At 34.2% G+C, this 16415-nt stretch overlaps 1 protein-coding gene across 1 annotated transcript; it reads right to left on the bottom strand.

Moving 5' to 3' along the window:
- Positions 1–8048: 8048 nt before the first annotated feature.
- LOC108845045 (receptor-like protein 34) lies at positions 8049–11065 on the bottom strand. Its single transcript, XM_057005494.1, has one exon. It carries the CDS (start codon positions 11040–11042, stop codon positions 8049–8051), a length of 2994 nt encoding a protein of 997 aa, XP_056861474.1. The 5' UTR covers positions 11043–11065.
- Positions 11066–16415: the final 5350 nt, after the last annotated feature.

Genomic DNA, 16415 nt, shown 5'->3' with positions numbered 1-16415 from the left:
TTTTTTGGCGCAATTTCCAAATTTTGTTATAGAATTAAGAATGGTTTCCCTGGAATTTGCAAAAACTTTAATAGTAAACATCTGATATGATATGCCATTGTAATACAAAGTTCAAGATTTAGGAGGTCATTGATTATATGATTTTAAAATCATTTTTTTGTTATTTAGAGGAGTGGAAGTTACATTTATAATTTATGGCAATGATTTGTTTAAGTAGTTGATTTGAAATTATATTTTTAATGGATGTAGAGGTGTTATCAAGACTACAATACAAAAATACAAATGCTGACCTAAACGGCTAAACCTTGTCATTTGGTTGGATTTGTATTATTTGTTTTTTCCATTCTATAATCACCCCTCATATTCATCCTAACCAACTTCGATATTCTCGATTTCTATAATCACCATTTTATATCATATGTTTCCACTTCAAAAAGTTCGGGAAAACGGCCATTTCATATCCAACATATTGTAATATGTTCAATTCATACCCGACTTATATGGTCGTGCCGAAACATACCTGAACTTATATGATCGTACCAAAACATACCCAATTTATAAATTTTCGGCAAAATCATACACCAGTCGCCACATCAGCTGCCATGTCATCTACTTTTGTTCGTGTGGATGCAACGAATATGTCATGTGTATAAAAAAATTTTAAAACTAAATAATTTTCTTATAAAAATAACTTTTAGAAAATGTAAAATTTTATAATTTTTTATTATTTAGTAAAATTAACAAAAAATAATTTAATTAAATTTTAATCTTATATAAAAGATATATTCGTAATGAGAAGCCCTCACACCAACAACTAGACAAGAGAGAAGAGAGAGAAAGAGAGAGAAAGTAGATCGGTTTCTTCTGGCCGACGACGGTGGCTCCGTCAGTCACGTTGTCGGCCGGGATCTCTTGCGTTTAGTCTATTGGTCGTGACCTCAGTTTCAGTACCTTTTGTCACCGGCGGGGCATCTTTCTCCTCGATGGCCGTTCGGCTCAAGTTCCCGTCGTGGCTCCTATTACGATAAAGGAGAACGGTCGGCTAAAGCCTCCGCGTCGCCTTCCCCTTCGGCTGATGGCGTCTCTGCAATTTTATTTTTTTCTTCTTTTCTTTTTTCGTTTCTTCTTTGCGGCTTCTAGATCTGGGCTTAAACCTCATACGGTTTGTTTTCGACGGGGTTAGAGCCGCAGATGAAGGAGTTTGTGGTTCGAGTGGTGATTTGTAGTCGGTAGAGCAGTGAAGCTTTCCGATGGTGAGTGAAGTTTGGTTTCACGCGGAGTCTTGTGCGCGGTGTCGGCGTTGTTCATTGGTGGAGGAGATCTCGCACGAGCGATTGAATCCCTCCGATCTAGGAAACACCGGAGTCATGACGGTTGCGATGAAGAAGAGATGGAGTGGTTGGCTGCCAGGATCTCTGGCGGGACGGTCAGAGGATCGGAGTGGAGATTCCTGCGGCGGCAACTTCTTTGCGTCTAGGGTTTTCACTGTTTGGGCTTTTAGGCCGGGCCTTCTGTTTGGACCTGTAGCCGGGCTTTGTGTTGACCTGGGTTTGTTTGGCCCGTTTCGTCTGTGGGCAACAACCTTTTGTAATTTGTTGGGCCAGACCCATTTTATTATCAATATTAAGAAGGAAAAAAAAATAAAAGATATATTCGTAAATATTTTGATCATATAAAAAATCGTCTTTATAAGAGTTATATATTTATTTCAATGATTCAAATCTAATGCTAGTATTACAGACATGTTACTCTTGATTAATCATGGTTGTGTTAATCTAAATTTTTAAATATAAATAATATACCCATAATTAATAAAACATAAAAATGAATCATCTTACGCTTTATTAATCATGAGTATGTTATTTATATTTAATCTAATTTTTTAAATGTAATAACATACCAATGATTAATAAAACGTAAAAATAAATTATGTTACTCTTTATTAATCAAGTGTAAAAATAAACTTCTTACATTTTATTAATCATAGATATTTACATTTAAAAAATAGATTAACAAAACCATTAATCAAGAGTAACACGTCCTCGACACTAACATTGCATTTGAATCATTACAATACATAAATAACTCTTATAAAGACGATTTTTGATAGGATCGGAAATATATCTTTTATATAAGATTAAAATTTAACTAATTAATTAACTTTTGTTAATTTTACTAAATATTAAAATTATAAATTTTACATTTAAAAAAAAATATTTTTATAACAAAATTATTTAGTTTTTTCTTTAAAATTATACATATGGCATATTCGTCAGCAAAATTAGCTGACGTTACATCCACACGAACAAAAATAGATGATATGGCAAGTGATGTGGCGACTGGTGTATGATTTTGCCAAAAAATTATAAGTTGGGTATGTTTTGACACGATCATATAAATTCAGGTATGTTTTAGCACGGCCATATAAGTCGGGTATGAATTGAACATATCCCAATATGTTAGGTATGAAATGGCCGTTTTCCCCAAAAAGTTCTATCTTTCTACGTCTTTCATTTTTAATAAAGAACTCCCTGAAGAAAAAGATCTTCAAGAAAATAATAATGATGAAAAAAATCTTATAACCCAAGATCAGCAAAGAGAGCATGTCAATCAATTGAGAGCAACCATACTAACAAATATGTGGAAATTTATATGTTATGAAAATAACATGATATATATGAAAGAAAAAAAAAATGAAAAACACATGTTTTTTTAATAGTTACTGACTTTGTTAGACTTGAGATTATTATAAATCTACTTGGTTATATTTACTGGACCGGATTTATATGATAAATCTTGCTCTGATAAGTTCTTCTTATCTTAAGTTCTCACGCCATTTATTATTCTTTGATCTTTTGCGAGTCTTTAAATTGGTTAGAAATAGTTCATTTTTCTGTTACCAGTGATCATCAGTTACTTTCTTTCACGTCTCTTCTAAGAATTTACTAATTTATACTGTCCCAATTTATGTGATGTTTTAGGTTATTGCACATAGATTAAAAAAATACATATTTTTATGTAGTTTATCTTGGTAACATAAAAATACATTAAATAAAACTATTTTAACCAATAATAAAAAAGTACAGTATTTTATAATTGGTCATAAAATTCAAATCATATTAAATTCTACATAGATTAGCGAGAACATCACTTAAAATGAGACAAAATAAAAATCCTAAAACACCACTTAAAGTGGGACGGAGGGAGTAGCTTATTAAAGAGATTATACCCTAAACTGACACTAAATACTACAAAAAAAAAGAAAAAAAAACTAATCTTATGAAATGTCATGTGTGTTGTTGATATATTTGTTTTTAGTTTGGCAGGAAACATTGATTTAGTCGCACCCACTTGGATAAAAGAACATTAGTACATCTGTGAATTCATGTCCATCGAAATAAAGAGGAATATGTTTGTGCTTTGAATAGAGACTTGTTCATTGTTCAATTACAGAGAGACATAAATATTGATTCTAAACAGTAGTATAAAATAAAAACACACCTAGCTAAAAACAGAGTAAAAGAACAAACCAAGATAAAAACAGAGCAAAAGAGCATACTAAACACAGAGTAACGTGTTCTCCCATAGCTTCTTTCTCAACAGTCCATTTGTTTAGTTGCTTCATTCTCCTTTTACAATGATTCAACTTGGGTTTAAGAAGACAACAAAAAAAAGCTCCATACGTTAAGTTAACTTATTCATTCATCTTTGGTTTCTTCATCAAAAAACATATAATCACTATTCACTGAAATTCAGAACATTACCTCTCTAACGAGTTGGGGCGCTTCTGCTTCTGTGTTTATTTCGATGAAAAGGAGTCGTGATCCACTTTGCTTTGTAACAAGCCAATATGTATCCAATCGCTAATCCAAATACAATACCAGGTACAAATCCTATTGCAGCTGCAATCCAACAAAACACATCTTGTTGTTGTTCTTCTTCCTCTACGTCTAGCGCTTCATTCTGAGTTGCTGATTTAGCTTTTTCTCATCCTGCTTTTGATTTCAATTTAGGAACTGGCCATTAAAGAAGAAGCATAAGTGTGTATATTTTTGTTTCATGAAACTTTCACGACCAGATTCAAATATATTTGGTGCTCCTTTACTGAATCATTCAAGTCTTAAGCTTGCGCTTATAAACTGAGTAGTCTATTAGTTTACTTGTAGTACTTGTAAACTTTCAGTCTTGTAAGTTGAGGTTATAGTGTTCTGAATCATACAAGTATGAGTTTATAGACTTTATAGTGTTCTGAATCATTCAAGTCCGAGTTTAAATTTTTTTTTTCAGAAAATAAAAGCTATAGACTTGAATGATGATGGTCACTTGGTCAGAATGATGTGATGGATGAAGAAATAGAGGATCATGAAGTTAAAGAGCATTCAGAGACTAACAAAGGTACACAACCAAAACGAGCTCAATCACGCCGTAGAGTCTATAGGTGCTAGATAAAGTTTACTATAATTGGAGGAAGACTGTCTGATGGTACAACTAAGATCAGATGCAATCTTTGTTAAAGGATTTACTTCTTGAATCTTCGTCGAAATGGAACCTCAACTTTGACTCGTCATATGAAGGTTTGTCCAAAATTTGTTCGAACACCTAGAACTAGTTCTAGGAAGGTAGATATGATGGTGTTCCGTGAGATGATAGCAATGGCCAATATAGAGCATGATCTTCTTTATAAGTTTGTAGAGTATAAGAAGATTAGAATGGCTTTTATTTATGCTAATTCCACTATTGAGTATTGGAGCAGAAATACAGTAGTTTCTGATGTGTTGAAAATTTATGATAATGAAAAGCAGAAACTTAGGATGATTTTCCTAGTAGGGTTTGTTTGACAACAAATATCTGGAGGGCTATCACCATTGAAGGTTATAACTGCTTAACTGCACAGTACATCGATGATGATTGGAATCTGCAAGCTAAGATTGTCTTTCATTGCTTTTCCTCCACCTCATTCTGGAATAGCTGTTTCTATGAAACTAATTGAGCTGCTAAAGGAGTGGGGTTTATAAAAGAAAGTCTTCTGTCTCACAGTTGACAACACTTCTTCTAATGACAGCATGCAAAGTATTATGAAGAGACAGCTGCAAAAAGTTATGGTCTGCAATGGCGAGTTTTTCCATGTAAGATGTTCAGTACACATCTTAAATCTGATTGTGCAAGATGGCCTAGCAGTGATTGAAGGAGCTTTGCAAAAGATCAGGGAGAGTATCAATTCGTTAAAGCACTAGAAAGTAGGGAAATAATGTTTCAAAACTGTGTTGAAACAGTGGGAGTTAAAACTGAAGATGGTGAAGGTCTGGTCTTAGATGTAATTACACGCTGGAATTCTACTTTACTTATGCTTTCTAGAGCTGTAAAGTTCAAACATGCATTAGATAACTTGGTGGATATAGAAGCGAGTTATGTGAGTCTTCTCTCTTATTCTGAATGGAGAAGAGCATAAGTGATATGTGAGCTTCTAAAGCCATTTTCTGAGATTACAGATTTGATTTCTGGTTCCTCATACTCAACATCAAATTTGTATTTCAATGAAATCTGGAAGTTTGAGTGTTGGTTGAAAGCTCATGCAAATTCTTCTGATCCTGTTATTTGTGAAATGGTGGAGTGTATGAAGCTCAAGTTTGAGAAATACTGGGAAGAGTACAACAATAGCCTTGCAATCGCTGCAGTTTTGGATCCAAGACTGAAGTTTGACTTCTTAGAATATTGTTTCTAGGTTTTGGATCAGTCTACTTGTAAGAGAAGGTTGACGAATGATCGTTCAAAGATCTATAAACTGTTTGGAGCTTACAAGAAAAACCAGAGAATCAGTAGTGCTGCAACAACTTCAGAAGGGGAAATACACCATGTTCCAGCCGGGTATGGTGCAAATTATATTCTGTAGTTATTTCTGATAAGTGTTATGACTTTCTGATATTATATAAGTGATGTTTAACCGGGTTTCAGGGATTCTACGCGTTTTTGTCAGAAAGCTCTTGGCAGTGGCAAGTCTACTCTCGACATATATTTGGGTGAGCCATTACTTGATATGGCCGCTTACAAGAAACTGAATGTGTTACATTACTGGAGAGACAACTCAGCTATTTCAAAGAGTTGGCGACAATGGCTCGAGAGGTTCTGAGTATACCCATAACAAAAATGGCTTTGGAATCTTCGTTTAGCATACGTAGTAGAGTGCTTAACAAGTATATGAGTCGCCTTCTACCTACTAATGTCCAAGCCTTGGTTTGTACAAGAAATTGGTTAAAAGGGTTTACCGAAAATGGTTAGTGTCACTTGTAATCTGTTCATATAATAAATTGCTTCAGAATCTTCATAAATTTTTTTTCGTAGGTAAAAAAGAAGAAGAGGATAAAGACAAGGAGAAAGAAGAATAGAGTGGAGAGTCTAGAGACTTGACTTGAGGTATTATCTTGTTACAAGATTCTTGTATTGATAGATTTCAAGTATAACCGTAGCTTCCTTTGTTAAACTAGTAAGCTTATGTTTGTTTGATGTTCTCTTTGATATTGGATTCTTGATTTTAAGTAACTTTGAGGCGCATTGAGTTTCCAACCTTTATCATCTCATCTTGTGCCTACAATCTTCGTTTGAGTCTAGAGATAGCTTCCATGTCTCCTATTTTGTTTTGTTGCATATGGTTAAGTCATTGTGTTGTAATGTAGTTAATCAAGTTTGGTGCTATGTAAAGATTGCTATCAGTTCTTTTGCTTGAGATGTTAATGCTTGTGTTCATGTCTCTGCTCTTCATTGCTATCTTATTTCTTTGCATGGTATAAGAACACAAGGTTGAATTTATATTTTTTCCTTCTTGCAGGCTGAAGACAAGTAGACAAGCTGGAAGCTGGGACCAAGTGAATCAGAGAGGTACAATTTTTTTAACGTAAAACAGAGAGTTGTAATTTTTTAACATAAAAAGAGAGTTATAATTTTTTTTACATAAAACAAACTTATAATTTTTAAACATATTTGCTTATAAATTGGCGGGTTTGGGTTGTCCAGCTGGGTGATGGGTGAAACTAGGATTGGGTCTTATTGGATGTGGGCTAAATATGAATGTGGGTGTTTTGAATCCATTAAAACAAATGTTCAATTGGCCACACCCATTTGGGTGCCGTCCAACTCAACTGACAGCCCTACCAACAAATATGTGGAATTTTTTTTATATGTTATGAAAATAAAATGATATATATATATAAAAGAAATAAAAAATGAAAAAACACATGTTTTTAATAGTTACTGACTTTATTATAGACAAAATTATTATAAATATACTTGGTTATCTTTACTGGACCGGATTTATATGATAAATCTTGCTCTAATAATTTTTTTTTTTGAAATTTTTTTCTTATCTGAAGTTATAACGCCATTTATATTTCGTTGATCATCTACAAGTCTTTAAATTGGTTAGAAATAGTTCCTTTTTCTGTTACCACTGATCATCAATTACTTTCTTTCACGTGTCTTCTAAGAATTTACTAACTTATAGCTTATTAAAGAGCTTATACCCTAAACTGACACTAAATACTACAAAAAAGGAAAGAAATGATCTTATGAAATGTATCATGTGTGTTGATATATTTGTTTTTAGTTTGGAAGAAGAAATATCGATTTAGTCGCATCCACTTGGACAGAAGAACATCAGTACATCTGTGAATTCATGTCCATCGAAATAAAGAGGAATATGTTTGTGCTTTGAATACAGAGTTGTTCAGTGTTCAATTACAGAGAGACATAAATATTAGATCTAAACAGTAGTATAAAAGAAAAACACACCGAGCTAAAAACAGAGTAACAGAACAAACCAAAAACAAAAGAGCATACTAAACACAGAGTAATGTGTTCTCCCATAGCTTCTTTCTCAACAGACAACAGTCCATTTGTTTAGTTGCTTCATTCTCCTTTTACAATGATTCAACTTGGTTTAAGAAAGCTACATAAAAAAAGCGCTCCATACGTTAAGTTAACTTATTAATTCATCTTTGGTTTCTTCATCAACAAACACATAATCTTTATTCACTGAAATTCAGAACATTACCTCTCTAACGAGTTGGGGTGCCTCTGCATCTGCGTTTATTTCGTCCAAAGTGAGTCTTGAACCACTCTGTTTTGTAACAAACCAATATGTATCCAATTGCTGATCCAAATACAATACCAGGTACAAAACCTATTGCAGCTGCAATCCAACAAAACACATCTTCTTCTTCTTCTTCCTCTACCTCTAGCGCTTCATATGGTGGCGATGATGAGGGCATGTGGATATCACTGCAATCTTCGTCGAGAGCAGGACCAAAAAGTCCTGAATTATCTTTGAAAGAAGAGCAAGCCTGCCTTCGAAACTGAGTGCCTCCTGGTATAAGACCTACAAGCTTGTTATGGGAAAAGTTCATGTACGCAAGGTACGACAGATTCCCCAACTCCTGTGGGATTTCTCCCGAAATATTGTTTTGGGAAACGTCAAGTGACTCAAGAGCTGTCAGGTTTGCCATAGACGATGGGATGTGGCCAGTGAAAGCATTGTTCGACAAGTTGAGCACGTGAAGCTCTTTCAATAAGCCGATCGACTTCGGAATCTCTCCTTCAAGTTTGTTTCCGGAAAAATCGAGTGCTGTGTAGATCTCTAGAATCCGGACCAGCTCCATCTTTATACCTTTATTCATCAAAACCATGGAATCATGGTAATAACCTTCCCCAATGTAATTTAGATTGGACCCATCTTTGTTCGTCTCAAGAGATGACATTTTTCTCCAGTTCACAAAATAATCCGCTGGCAAAATCCCACCGAAATGATTATGCGATATGTCGATGATTTGCAGCTTACGGAAAGAGGCTTGATGTACTGGTCCATGGAACGCGTTGGAGCGTAACACGAGAACTCTCAGCTCTCGTAGAGAATTCAACCAGAACGGAAATGTGTCATTGATCATGTTGCTTTCCACGTTTAGAACTTCGAGCGCGGAGAAATTCACCAACGATCTCGGAAGCTTTCCAACGAGTTGGTTATGGCCAACGTCAAATGACCTTAGACTTTCGAATGCATTCCCTGGAAGACATCCACTAAGACGATTCTGACGCACGTTCAGAACCGAAAGAGTGCTCTTGAGGTTTCCCATACAGAGAGGGATCGAACCGCTGAAGTTGTTGTTCGATAGATCGAGGGTTCTTAGAGAGTGCAACTCACATATGAGAGAAGGAACATTTCCTGAGAAATTGTTGTTGGAGGCAAAGAGGTGCCCCAGGAGAGAGGATAGTTTGCGTGCCGTTGATATTTCGAAACCAGTGAAGGTGTTGTTGGATAGATCCAAGTAACCTAGATTTGGTAGCATCCATAACCAACCAGGGACATGACCTTTGATTCTGTTGTTGGAAATGTCTAGAGTCTGCAGCAGCGTCTGGGTTCTTAGAAGCTCCGGAAATTCGGTTATACCGCAGCCTGACAAGTTTAAATTACTTATCGCATCCGAAACCGTAGTTTTGTTTGTGGCTAAAACATGGTTTCCTGAGAGATCCAATAAATCGAGAGACTTGAAACGTGACAGAACTGTATTCAGGTCGATCGTAGGCGTTGCCGTCAAGTGAGATAAGTAAAGACGTTGGAGCGAGCTGAGAAGCGAGAAGATGCTGAAGTCAACAGGGGAGTTCCAATGGGAAATGTCAAGCACCTCGAGATTGGCTAATTTGGAAATGGAACTCGGGATTGGACCTTTGAATTTATTACTGCCGAGGCTTAACACTCGTAGCTTAGATGGTGAAGATATATTACCAAACTTGAGAGATCCGTCGAGTTGGTTATTTGTCAAATAAATAGAGGTCAGGGCGGGAAGGTTGAAGAGAGAAGAAGGGAGGGCGCCAACGAGAGCGTTGTCGTATGCTGAAATGAACATCAAGTTGAATAGTGAAGTGATGTTTGGAGGGAGAGTTCCAGTGAACCGATTGTTGGAGAGTGAAAAGTAGGATAGCTTAGTCAGATTTAGTAGTGCGATAGGAAATTTACCACTAAGCTTGTTGGAATTTACGACCAAGTTGGTCAATTGGGTCAAACGTGAAAAAGAAGATGGGATTTGACCAATCAGACTGTTATCATAACAGTCTAGAGAAGTTAAGTGAGAGAGTTTTCCAATTGAAGATGGAATCTGGCCTGAAAAATGGTTATGAGAAAAATCTAGAGAGGTGAGATGAGAAAGGTTTCCAAGTGGAGGCGGAATTTGGTTTGAGAACTGATTATCAGAAAGTTGGAGAGAGGTGAGGTATGAAAGTTTTCCAAGTGAGGTTGGAATCTGACCCGAAAACTGATTACCAGATAAGTCGAGAGAGGTGAGGTGTGAAAGATTTCCAAGTGAAGATGGAATCTGACCTGAAAACTGGTTATTAGAAAGATGGAGAGACTTGAGTTGTGAAAGGACTCCAACTGAAAATGGAATTTGACCAGTGAAATGATTAGAGGAAAGGTCCAGAAATGTGAGATGAGAAAAGTTTCCAATGGAACCCGAAAACAGGTTGTTAGAAAGACTGAGAAAGGCGAGATGAGAAATATTTTTGAGTGAAGGTAGAATCTGACCCGAAAACCGATTATTGGAAAGAGAAAGAGAGGTGAGACGAGAGAGTTTTCCAATTGAGAAAGGGACTTGACCATATAAATAATTATTAGAAAGGTCTAGAGTTTTAAGAGAAGGAAGGTTTTGAAACCTAACAAGACTGGTATTGGAATGAAACCGGCCATGGAGGCAGCTGCAGCTGAGGTCTACCTTGATCACATCTTTAGACTTGGCATCACACGTGATACCATCCCAATAACAGCAGTCGCTGTTATTTTCCCATGACTCTGTCTTCGGATAAGAGCCTACAATGCGACCATCAATATTACAAAGTTTCGAAGAAGACCTCCGAATCTCAAACTCCTTTTTGAATTCGAGTAGCACGTTCCTTTGTTCCGGACGACACGAGTGTCTTGCTGTCGTAGCGAACGCAATCACGTCTTGGAAATTAAAAATATACAAGAAGAGAAAAGAAAGAGTCATATGACGACTGATACTCATTGTGGTCCAAGAGCCTATCGTTCTTATTTTATGCTAGTTTATTGAATATCAATAATGGAAAAGAAGCGAAAATGGAAGTTGTGATGGTAAACATGGCATGGACATCTCTTTATATACACACAGAAAGTTTTCACCATGGTAAATCCACCCAGCTTGACTAACAGTGAACGAAGAGGATGCGCGTATTGGAGTTGTGTATCAATTTTCACAAAATTTGCTTTTACCTTTTTTTTTTTCGCTAACTTGGTTAATATATGCTTTTACCTTTTGTTTGTCAGTTCATTTTTGGTTTAACTTTAATTAATTTTTTAAAGAGAAAATGGACTGGATAACTAAAAGAAAAATCATATTTAAGAATTTAACCAAATAAAAATATCACTATTATTATCATATAATTATATTTGTTCTGGATGCACTGAGAAATATGGGATAAACTATGCAAACCAAAACAAGAAAGATGAATTGGTTTCAGACTAATTCATGAATTTAACTTAGAATTAGAATTGTTAGCAGAAATTGTGGAGATTGATACAATTTCCAGATTCTCTTCTTTCGAAAGGTTGTAGAGGTCTTATTCGCAACTAAGACCCATAACCAGTAGGAACCAATGATTGTAGGAATCTGATTCCTGGTTGAGACTCGAAACCAGCAGGAACCAAAGATTGTGGGGGTCTGATTTGTGGATGAGACTCAAAACCAACATGAACCAAAGATTGTTGAGGTCAGATTTGTAGTTTAGACTTAGAACCAGCTGGAACCAAAGATTGTAGGCGTGTGATTCGTGGTCGAGACCCATAACTAGCAGGAACTCATAAGTAATTCATGCATTGAATTTTGTTATTGCTGTTAGCATGGTGTTATCCTCCCTTGGAGGATGTTTTGGGTTTTCAGCTACGTGAGTTTTGGATCTGGTGAAAATAAGTTGTTTCTCGCCCCCATGTGGCTAGAGTGGAAATATTCTGCTGGAATAGATGTAATGTCTCTTCCGCCTGTCGACACATCGTAAATTATGTCCGAAGTGTTCTACTAATTTTTTTTTGATAAGTTAACCGTAGAAATATAAATGCATATTTATCTTTTTAAAGAAATATTTTGATTATTTTGACTTTATGGACTATATTTGTAATAAAAACCTTTTTATGTCATACTAAGAAATTTTTCTTTGTATTATATATTTTAATTTGATTTTATTTTAAAATATATACACTAACTATATTATAAAATATCAATATTTATATTTCAAATACAAAAACAAAATCTAAAACATAAAATCATTGGAGCATTGTTACTTTTCACTTTGTTCTGATCCGTTAATTTTTTTCTTAATATGCCATAACTTTTGAACCGGAATTCATATTCTAATACTATAATTTCTGCTTTCCTTAAGCTTTCTTGTTTTCAGTAAATCTCTTTGATATCAAACTTCCTAGACGACGGCCATGTTTTCTAGATTACTAGGTCGAAACCCACACTAAAATATTATAATTTATATACCAAGGTAGTGGAAGTTTGAAGTTTCCACATTCCATCGATATATTCATATGCCGTCAGTGAAAGTTTCAACATTCCAGTAATATAAATTATATAATATATACTATGTTACTGGAAGTTTCTTAGTCAGTTCCAAACCGTTTGACTAATGGGAATGGGTCATCAACAGAACTCCTCGGCTTGATCCAACTTAACGTGTTTAAAGAACACTCAACAGAATCACACTTAATCGCAATGGAGATGACCACCTTTTGGAATTGTTAAAACGAATTTTGATGCAGGATGGACAAAGGATCACAGCAGGATGGGTGATATGTGATCATCAAGGAATTACACTTTTTTGGGGATCAGTCGCCTCTGGAGTGTCACAATCAGCTCTTGAAACTGAAGGAAAACCACTGTTAGTGTATATGTCATGGTCTTAAGGAATAACATCCATTGTGTTTGAAGTAGATAGCCAAAGCCAACAGTTAGTCAATATCCTCACATGCCAACAAAAGAATATTCATATTGAAAATTTGGTCAACGACATTCTCGTACGGAGCAAGAAATTCAGAGCTTGTTCATTTAGCTATGTTGGAACTATTTTTTTTAGTTTTTTGGGTTGAGTAAAAAATTAAATATGTGAATATAATATTACATGTCTATTGAACTGGGTAAAAAATTAGTGTGAAGTAAATGTTATATTTTATATGGAGAAAGTCCATCATATTTTGATGATAAATGGGTTATCCTGAGTAAACTTGATTACTAATCTAATTTAATGACCAAGATATGCAACTTAGTGACAAATGACTAATACTAAAATTCACTTGGTGTCTAACCATAGTGACTTAGTAATAACTGTCAAAAGGTTAAATAAACTCAATGACACATAATAACAAAGTTGCTTTATGACTAACTTGTTTTATGACTAAGTTGTGTGAATCTCTCCTATGAATAGACATCTCTCCTAACAAAAGTGATCAAATCACGACTCTACAGTTTCTCTTTCCATATACCACAAACCGGGATGTTACAAAGTCATGGACCAAGTGCTACGAAGCTGGCGGAAGAAGATAGAATCAGAAAATTTGTTGTCAGTGGTGGCTGTGGCCATAAATTTCACCGGAGGAATTAATCTGAAGAACTAATAAGTTTAGAAAAGGTTTGGGCGGCACTTACCCCAGGTAGCGGACATACAACAGAAAAGCCAACCTGAAAATATGCACAGAGTGAACCCACATCAGACTGTTGAGTAGGGCTCCCAGCCCCTTGCAGGATGGAAATGAATGGAACTGGGAGAAGGTCTTCTTACATGGGGACTATCCCTACTTAACCACAAGTGCCTCATAAGGCGCAACGAGAGGGCATGTGTGGGTTACTTTAGTCTCCCAGGTAGCCAAAGGCGACATCTAAGCTAGGGCTATGCTAGTCAGATTCATGCCACTTCAATGAATCAGGTACAAAATCCGATCAAAAGAAGATTTTGGTTTCAACCCTCTGGAGGATCAGAAGCACTGCTAAGTTAAAAGCGAGAGCAGAGCAGCACCTAACCCGGGTAGGAAACATACAACAAACCAGCCAACGTCGAAAAATTATGCATCAAGTGAACGCACATCGGACTGTCGTTGAGTAAGGCTCACGACCCCTTAGGATGGAATGTAGTAGAACTTGAAAGATGTTTTCTCACAAGAAAACAATCCCTTCCTCAACCAAAATCGCAAGAACCTCGCAAGGCATAACAAGACATGTATGGCTTACTTTAGTCCTCCCGACAGCCAAATGCGACATCTACGCCAGAGCTATGCTAGTCAGAGTGATGACACCTTAACTGCTTGAGTACGAAATTCATATCAAAAGAAGCTTTTTGTCTAATTTTATGGGTTCTCATGTAATTATACTTAAGTATCCCACGAAATGTTTGCATGGCGTTAACTCTCCAAGAATTCATAAAAATAGCTACTGGTTGGCAAAGGCATTTCCGTAGCCAATTTCATTAGCTACATATATAGCGACATAACATATAATTTTAAGTTTTTAGCTAACTATAGCAACCCGTAGCTATATAGTTACAGATAGATTTCGTTGGTGGTCTATAGCTAAATAGCTACGCTTTAGCTATGGATAGGTGGTTGGTATAATTGTTCTATTTAGCAACCATTAACTACAATTTTTTCTATTGCTATATAGCAACGATGTCTCTATCTTCACCATTCCTTCGTTTGATAATAATTCCCTAGACTATATTTGCGAAGTGATTTTGCCACATGTCCTCCCTACAATTAGTTTCACAAAACAAATATGACATGACTACTAAAATTGATGACATGGCTTCCAGAAAAATATGACATGGATATTTCATTTAATGTTGATTTATATTTTTGGCAAACTTATTACAATATGATAATAATCTATCTTATTAAAACAGAAACATTACAACTTCATCTATGTGGATTTTTAAGTTGGACATCACATTTTTAAGTTGGATATTATATTATACATTTGTTCGTAAACAACTATGATTTTTTTCTATATTATATTATACTTCTGTACATTATATTATACATCTATTCATAAATAACTATAATTTTTTACATTATATTATACATCTTCTTTAGCCGATTGCGAGTCATTAACAAGTCTTTAACCAGTTATTGATTAACTTTAAAATTTAAATTGCTGGATACAGATATCAGAATATATATTTCTTGATACTCAAATAATATAAGTATAACATAGAACATTCTATAATTTAAAGGGACGGATTTACCTTAGATATGCAATAACTAGAATATATTTCCTTATATATATAGCAAAGAAAAAGAAAATAAAATATAACATCTTTAATTTTTTCTTGGACAATTGCTGTTACAGCTTATTAATTACATATCAAAACATAGATATTTACAATAAAAATTTTACTTTATGGGCCATAATATTTATATTGTGAATGAATAAGTATAAAACAGAAACATTGTAAGCATTTAACTTTATAAAAAACACATTAGTCATTTTCGTATTGAACTTTTTGCATATACATTCAAAATACTTATTTTATTAATAAAAAAATTTGAAACTATTTTTTGGATTAGTACAATTTCATTTAAATTATTTAACCAAATATAAAACATTTATATATCAGCACGGTTAATTTTTGTTAGTTTTTTCTCATAAATATTTTTGTTTATCTATTGTATAACTATAAATTATAACTATTTTATTAATATCATAATGAAGACTTCAGTTATGTTAGTCTAAATTGTATTGGTTAATATTAGATTATTGTTTTCACCCTACATCTATACTACGAAACTGAGAAACTCACAATTATATTAAACTACACAATATAGAATTGGACAAACTCAAAATTATTTAAAATTACAATATAGAATTAGACAAACTCCAATTATATTAACTACTATAGAATATATGTTATATGTTAAGAGAAAAATGGAATCCGCGCGGTCGCGCGGGTCATGATCTAGTTCATATATTACATTTAATATTGATATTTTTTGTAAACTTTTTTAAAATATGGTAATAGCTCATGCATCATCTATAAAATAAATATATTCATATATAACATTTCAAATTTCGAAATATTATTATTTTGTATAATTAAACAATTTGTATTACTAAAACTTTTAAAAATTTCTACAATTTTAAAAAAAATATCTAATCGTAAGATTATTAGTTTCTTATATATCAACAAATTTTATAAATATTCTTTAGGCCAAATTTTTTTATAATTATACAATTTTATATCATTTTATTATTTTTATACAAATTGATTTATATATATCAAATGTATATTAAATATTAGTAAGAAAATAGTAAATCTATAATATTTAATAAAATTTATTTTTAAATATAAGTTAGAATTAAAAAACATATATAACA

The sequence above is a fragment of the Raphanus sativus genome, chromosome 3 (assembly GCF_000801105.2).
Source record: "Raphanus sativus cultivar WK10039 chromosome 3, ASM80110v3, whole genome shotgun sequence".
Taxonomy (NCBI): Eukaryota; Viridiplantae; Streptophyta; class Magnoliopsida; order Brassicales; family Brassicaceae; genus Raphanus; species Raphanus sativus.
The sequence above is the reverse complement of the archived record's forward strand: the minus strand, read 5'-3'. Positions and strand labels throughout refer to the sequence as shown.

What these genes read in the sequence shown, in the direction of transcription:
- LOC108845045 (XM_057005494.1), bottom strand. Translation starts at nt 11,042, where the DNA reads ATGAGTATCAGTCGTCATATGACTCTTTCTTTTCTCTTCTTGTATATT.